Source organism: Colobus angolensis, unplaced genomic scaffold, assembly GCF_000951035.1.
Source record: "Colobus angolensis palliatus isolate OR3802 unplaced genomic scaffold, Cang.pa_1.0 Scaffold34, whole genome shotgun sequence".
Lineage (NCBI taxonomy): Eukaryota > Metazoa > Chordata > Mammalia > Primates > Cercopithecidae > Colobus > Colobus angolensis.
Window position 1 is genome coordinate 4,434,355 of NW_012116710.1, and position 6,709 is coordinate 4,441,063.

Genomic DNA, 6,709 nt, shown 5'->3' on the forward strand with positions numbered 1-6,709 from the left:
GGGGTTTCACCGTGTTAGCCAGGATGGTCTCGATCTCCTGACCTCATGATCCGCCCGCCTCCCAAAGTGCTGGGATTACAAGCGTGAGCCACCGCGCCCGGCCATTTTTTTTTTTTTTTAAAAAGCTTTTGCAGAACATTTAGACATTTCCACAAGCCTCAAGTTACATTATGTCAGAGCACATAATAAGCATTTTTCTTTATTTTGACAAATACATTTTTTATTGACTGTGCAACAATCAATTTTATTATGAATATTTCAGACTTACTCCATTGTTAATCCATCTTTTACCTTCATGTACATTTTTTAAATCTTTTTTTTTTTTTTTTGAGACAGGCTCACTCTGTTGCCCAGGCTGGAGTGGAGGGACACAATCCCAGCTAACTGCAGCCTTGACCTCCCAAGCTCAAGCAATCCTCCTGTCATAGCCTCCTGAGTAACTGGGACTACAGGCCCAGCTGACTTTGTACTTTTTTTGTAGAGATGGGGGGGTCTCACTTTTTTTGCAAGGGGTCTCAAACTCCTGGCCTTAAGCAATCCTCCCACCTTGGCCTCCCAAAGTGCTGGCATTACAGGTATGAACCACCGTGGCTAGCCTACCTTCATATACTTTGTTAGACAAAACTTCAAAGATCTTCCCCAGTTCTGGAAATCAGCATATTTACTCCTTAGGATAATATTCTCATTCATCGCCATTTTCCATCATTTAATACTTTTCTTGTTCCAGAATGGATACTGATACAGGATGACTCATAATCAAAAAGATGTCACCCAAGTTCAGCAGAACACATTCAACCACAAAATAAAAACTTGTCTCTCAGTAATTCCTTGGCAAGATCCATGGTATATCTCCAATAATTCTAAAATTCTCAAAGAATATGAGATCTCATGGCATACTAAGACAGACCAATTGATAACCAAATCCCATCTTATCTGCCTAGAAAACTCAGGTCTGTGGAGAATGTCAAAGCCTACCTATGGTACCCAAATAGGACCCACATCTCTAATTCACCAAACTAAGGACCTATAAAGGAAGCTCAAATAGTTCCCTGTTGAGACTTCACTCCTTTACTGCTCTATCATAGACTTGGGTTGAAGAATAAGCACATGAGTATTAAATACATTTGACAATCAATATAAAAGTGGACAGAAAATACTCATAGGGAGAAAACTAAGTTATTTGCTATCACTATTCACTGTATTAGAAGACAGTGGGGACAGATAACTGAAGGAGGTCTTCTTAAATAGGAAGCCTTAGGTTAATGAAAAAATCCACATAACCTATGATTATGATATTGCAAGGAAACAGAATTAATCAACTTACACAGGTCATGGTTTTAGAACTGTAAGACCTGATCAGTCCTACTCGGTGGGGTTCCAATACTGGAAACATTCAAACTCCAGAGAATCCAGAGCTGAGAGAAAAAAAGAGATGTTAGTGTTCCCAATATGACTTAATTTAATAAAATCTTTCTCCTCCTCTATTTCTCCTTCCAAATTAATCCCTCATAACTGAACACATAACTTAAGGAAAAACAGACAATGAATCTAAGCACTCCTTCACACCCCAGGAAACCTAGCTATACAAAGGTAGTTTTAGAGTAAGTCACTGGCTCATTAAAGCCAGATCCAGACAAGATAACAAGATGTTTTCTGGACAAGCCTCCAATTTGGGAAGGCTGATCTAGACTTGAGATTTGGCTGCTCAGTTTCTCCATGAGAAGATTCACTTGCCTTCATTCCCACCTTCCAAGGCTGAGAGAGGACTCACCGTTCAAACTAGAAGCTTTTTTTTTTTTTCTTTTCTGAGATGGAGGCTCACTCTGTTGCCCAGGCTGGAGTGCAGTGGTGATATCTCAGTTTACTGCAACCTCTGCCTCCAAGGTTCAAGCGATTCTCCTGCCTCAGCCACCCAAGTAGCTGGGACTACAGGTGTGCACCACCACACCTAGCTAATTTTTTTTGTATTTTTAGTAGAGACAGGGTTTCACTATGTTGGCGGGGCTGGTCCTGGTGATTCACCTGCGTTGGCCTCCCAAACTATTCAGATTACAGGCATGTGCCATCGTGCCTGGCCTCAAACTAGAACCTCCTCTATGGCATCAGAATCAGTTGAAATTGGTCAAAATATGAGAGAGAACACAGCACAGAAGGAAATGCTTAGGCCTGGTTCTGTGTTGAGTACACATTGCCTTGCTAAATACAAAATATACACGTAATAGAATACCAAGAAGCTATCAGATGCTAAGTAGAGAAACATATTTAATAAAATAAAAAAGTTTCAGATATACTGTCAAAAGAAAATTAAGATGAAAAAACAGAATGTACAATATCATTGAATCATTAAAAACACAGACAAGCATTGAGACACAGGCTATAGGATATCGATATATTGAGAAAGTCTGGTAATTTATTTATTCTGTTACATTACAACATGATCATATGTTACCATTACTTTTCTTTTAGTTGCTATCTTGATTTTCTTTTTTGAATATATTTCATAATCATTTTAACATTGTTCATGCATTAACTTAAAAAATACATGTGTACACACACACACACACACAAATGTGTGTGATAAAAGTTGGGTTTGTTTTGCTACTTAGCCATAGTGTCATCCAGACTAACGCTAAACTCTCTCTCTCTTTTTTTTTTTTTTTAAAAGGGGCAAGGCGTCTTGCTCTGTCATCCAGGCTAGAGTATAGTGATGTGATCATAGCTCACTGCAAACTCAAGCTTCTGGGTTCAAGTAATCCTACTGCCTCAGTCTCTTGACTGGCTGGGACTAAAGGTGTGTACCACCATGCCTAGTTAATTAAAAACATTTTTTTTAAGAGACAGGGTCTTACTGTGTTAGCTAGGCTGGTCTCAAACTGCTGGGCTCAAGAGATCCTCACTCCTAGGCCTCCCAAACTGTTGGGATTACAGACATGAGCTACCACGCCTGGCCTAGTTTCACTTTTTATCTAACATCACTTGAAGAAAAAATTAGACAGTAAAAGCTTACAGAATACATTCACTAATTTCCATATATATTCCATGGACTTAGTTACAATGATGACCAGAATCTAATCAATGCCACCTCCACATGAATTCCCAAGGCACATCACCTGAATCTCTCTAGTGGTCTTCACTATACACTGACTTACCCGTTCCTATTTACAACTTATGGTCCTTGCTGAATTATTGTCATTTTAAAGTAGTGACTAGTCCTAGCCACAGCAATCAGACAAGAGAAAGAAATAAAGGGCATCCAAATTGGTAAAAAGGAAGTCAAACTTACTGTTCGCTGATGATATAATCATACACCTAGAAAACCCTAAAGACTCATCCAAAAAGCCCCTAGATGTGATAAATAAATTCCGTAAAGTTTCAAGATACAAAATTAATGTACACAAATCAGTAGCATTGCTATATACCAACATCAACTAAGCTGAGAATCAAATCAAGAACTCAACCTTTTTTACAACAGCTGCAAAAACAAAACAAAAACAAAAACAAAAAAAAACAGAAAACAAAAAACTTAGGAATATACCTAATCAAGGAGGTGAAAGATCTCTACAAGGAAAACTACAAAACACTGCTAAAATAAATCATAGATGACACAAACAGATGGAAGCACACCCCACGCTCATGGATGGGTAGAATTCAATATTGCGAAAATGACCATACTGTCAAAAGCAATCCATAAATTCAATGCAATTCCCATCAAATACCATCATCATTCTTCACAGAACTAGAAAAAACAATCCTAAAATGCATATGGAACAAAAAAAAGAGCCTGCATAGTCAAAGCAAGACTAAGCAAAAAGAACAAATCTGGAGACTTAACATTCCCTGACTTCAAACTATACTACAAGGCAATCATTACCAAAACAGCATGGTAGCGCTATAAACACAGGCATGTAGACCAATGGAACAGAATAGAGAACCCAGAAAGCCAAATACTTACAGCCAACTGGTCTTCAACAAAGTAAACAAAAACATAAAGTGGGGAAAGGACACACTATTCAACAAATGGTGCTGGGATAATTGGCAAGCCACGTATAGAAGAATGAAACTGGAGCTTCATCTCTCACTTTAGACAAAAATCAACTCAAGATGGATCAAAGACTTAAATCTAAGACCTGAAACCATAAAAATTCTAGAAGATAACATTGGAAAAACTCTTCTAGACATTGGCTTAGGCAAAGAGTTCATGACCAAGAACCCAAAAGCAAATGCAACACAAGCAAAGATAAATAGATGGGACTTAATTAAACTAAAAAGCTTCTACATAGCAAAAGAAATAATCAGCAGAGTTAACAGACAACTCACAGGGTAGGAAAAAGTATTCACGAACTATACATCTGACAGAGGACTAATATCCAGAATCTACAAGGAACTCAAACAAATCAGCAAGAAAAAAACAAATAATCCCATCAAAAAGTAGGCTAAGGACATGAATAGGCAATTCTCAAAAGAATATATACAAATGGCCAACAAACATATGAAAAAACGCTCAATATTATCAGTGATCAGGAAAATGCCAATAAAAATCACAATGTGATACCACCTTACTCCTCTAAGAATGATCATAATTTTAAAAAATCAAAAGATAATTGACATTGCCATGGTTGTGGTGAAGAGAGAACACTTCTACACTACTGGTGGGAACGAAAACTAGTACAACTACTGTGAAAAACAGTATGAAGATTCCTTAAAGAACTAAAAGTAGAACTACCATTTGATCCAGCAATCCCACTAATGGGTATCTACCCAGAGAAAAAGAAGACATTACATGAAATTCTTGTATTATTATTTTTTGAACGATAGAGACAGAGGTCTCACCATGTTGGCCAGGCTGGTCTCAAACTCCTGGCCTTAAGTGATCTGCTGGCCTCAGCCTCCCAAAATGCTGGGATTACAGGTGTGCGCCACTGTACCCAGCCAGAAGTAATTATATGAAAAAGACATTTGCACACATGTTTATGGCAGCACAATTCACAACTGCAAAAATATGGAACCAGCCTAAATGTCTATCAACAAGTGGATAAAGAAAATGTGGTGTGTGTACACATGTATATACACTATGGAATACTACTTGGCCGTAAAAAGGAATGAAATAATGGCATTGGATATAATCTGAATGGAGTTGAGACCATTATTCTAAGTGAAGTAACTCAGGAATGGAAAACCAAACATTACATGTTCTCATTTATGAGTGGGAGCTAAGCTATGAGGATGCAAAGACATAAGAATGATATAGTGGACCTCAGGAGGCTGAGGGAGGGGAATCACTTGAACTCAGGAGGCAGAGGTTGTAGTGAGCCAGACTATGCCACTGCACTTCAGTCTGGCGATAGAGCAAGCCTCTGTCTCAAAAAAAAAAAAAGTAATATTTAAGAGATGGTCTCTTGAAGTAACTAATACAAACTTCAAGTCTTTTTGTTAGTCTTTTGGGATATGATTTTCAGATTTAAGCTCTGATACTTAATAAAATGTGTCTTAAAGCGTCATTGGTTAATTGGGAGAGAATGTCATTTAGCATATAAAATAGTCTGAAGATGAAGTAAAATCCACATAAAATATTTAATAAAACAATTGCTTAATGTAAGTTGGCTTTTATTATCAGAGATGAAGAACTTTACAAATTCCTAAATGTACTGCTTTCAAAGAAACATAATGCTACTAATTCCACTTTTTTTTTTTTTTTTTTGAGACGGAGTTTTGCCTTGTTGCCCAGGCTGGAGTGCAATGGAGTCCTCTGTCGGATGTATAGCTCTCAGCTCACTGCAATCTCTGCCTCCGAGTTCAAGCAATTCTCCTGTCTCAACCCCCCAAGTAGTTGGGATTATAGGTGCATGCTACCACACCCGGCTAATTTTTATATTTTTAGTAGAGATGGGGTTTCATCATATTGGTTAGGCTGGACTTGAACTCCTAACTTTAGATGATCCGCCCACCTTGGCCTCCCAAAGTGTTGGGATTACAGGCATGAGCCACTGCGCCTGGCCTACTAATTCCATTTTCTCATATGAAAAAAATTAACGTTTCTCTGGCCTGAATTCTTATGTGGCTAACTAAAAAATGTTGAAGGCTGGCTTTAAGCGTACAATTCTCCTCAATAAACAATATTAGCAAAAATGATTCTCAAATACCTAAGGAGAAAATGTGCCCTTCCTTTGCCCCCAGCAGCTAGAGAAAAAACATTTCAGTAACCTAAAGCTGTTCAGAGAATATGATCTGATAGACTGTCAAATTAAGAATTTAACAGCAGCCTAAATTCTGTTCTTCAGTACAACATGGTGATTTCTGTGACTCTTCCTAACTTTCACTATCTATCTCATGTTTTGGCTAGTATCTATTCCAAGTATCTATTGTATAGACAATGTTTCCAATACACTAGGTACAATAGATCTAAATTTCATACAATAGGTACTTGGAAGCACTTGGACATCACAGATTATTTCTATGTTCTGTGAAATGAAACTGAATCTAACTTTTATTTTATTTTATTTTTGAGACTGAGTCTCGCTCTGTCACCCAGGCTGGAGTGCAGTGATGTGGTCTTGGCTCACTGCAACCTCCGCTTCCCTGGTTCAAGTGATTCTCCTGCCTCAGCCTCCTGAGTAGCTGGGATTATAGGCTTGAGCCACCGCGCCCGGCCCGCCTCTCTGAATTTCTGAAGGTATAATTTCAGAGGTTCCACATAACTGTCAAAGCCTAA

At 38.1% G+C, this 6,709-nt stretch overlaps 1 protein-coding gene across 6 annotated transcripts in view; it reads right to left on the reverse strand.

The window, feature by feature from the left end:
- The window catches only part of ZNF573 (zinc finger protein 573), a 55,511-nt gene that overhangs the window by 32,646 nt on the left and 16,156 nt on the right, over positions 1-6,709 (reverse strand). For 4 of the 6 annotated variants that reach the window (XM_011952365.1, XM_011952369.1, XM_011952366.1 and 1 more), the window contains exon 2: positions 1,325-1,415. In XM_011952365.1, coding sequence (XP_011807755.1) covers positions 1,325-1,393 — 69 coding nt within the window. In that variant the 5' untranslated portion in view covers positions 1,394-1,415. Of the gene's footprint in view, positions 1-600; positions 646-1,324; positions 1,416-6,709 lie in introns of all 6 variants that reach the window. The other 2 variants (XM_011952367.1, XM_011952364.1) reach the window with 1 other exon arrangement.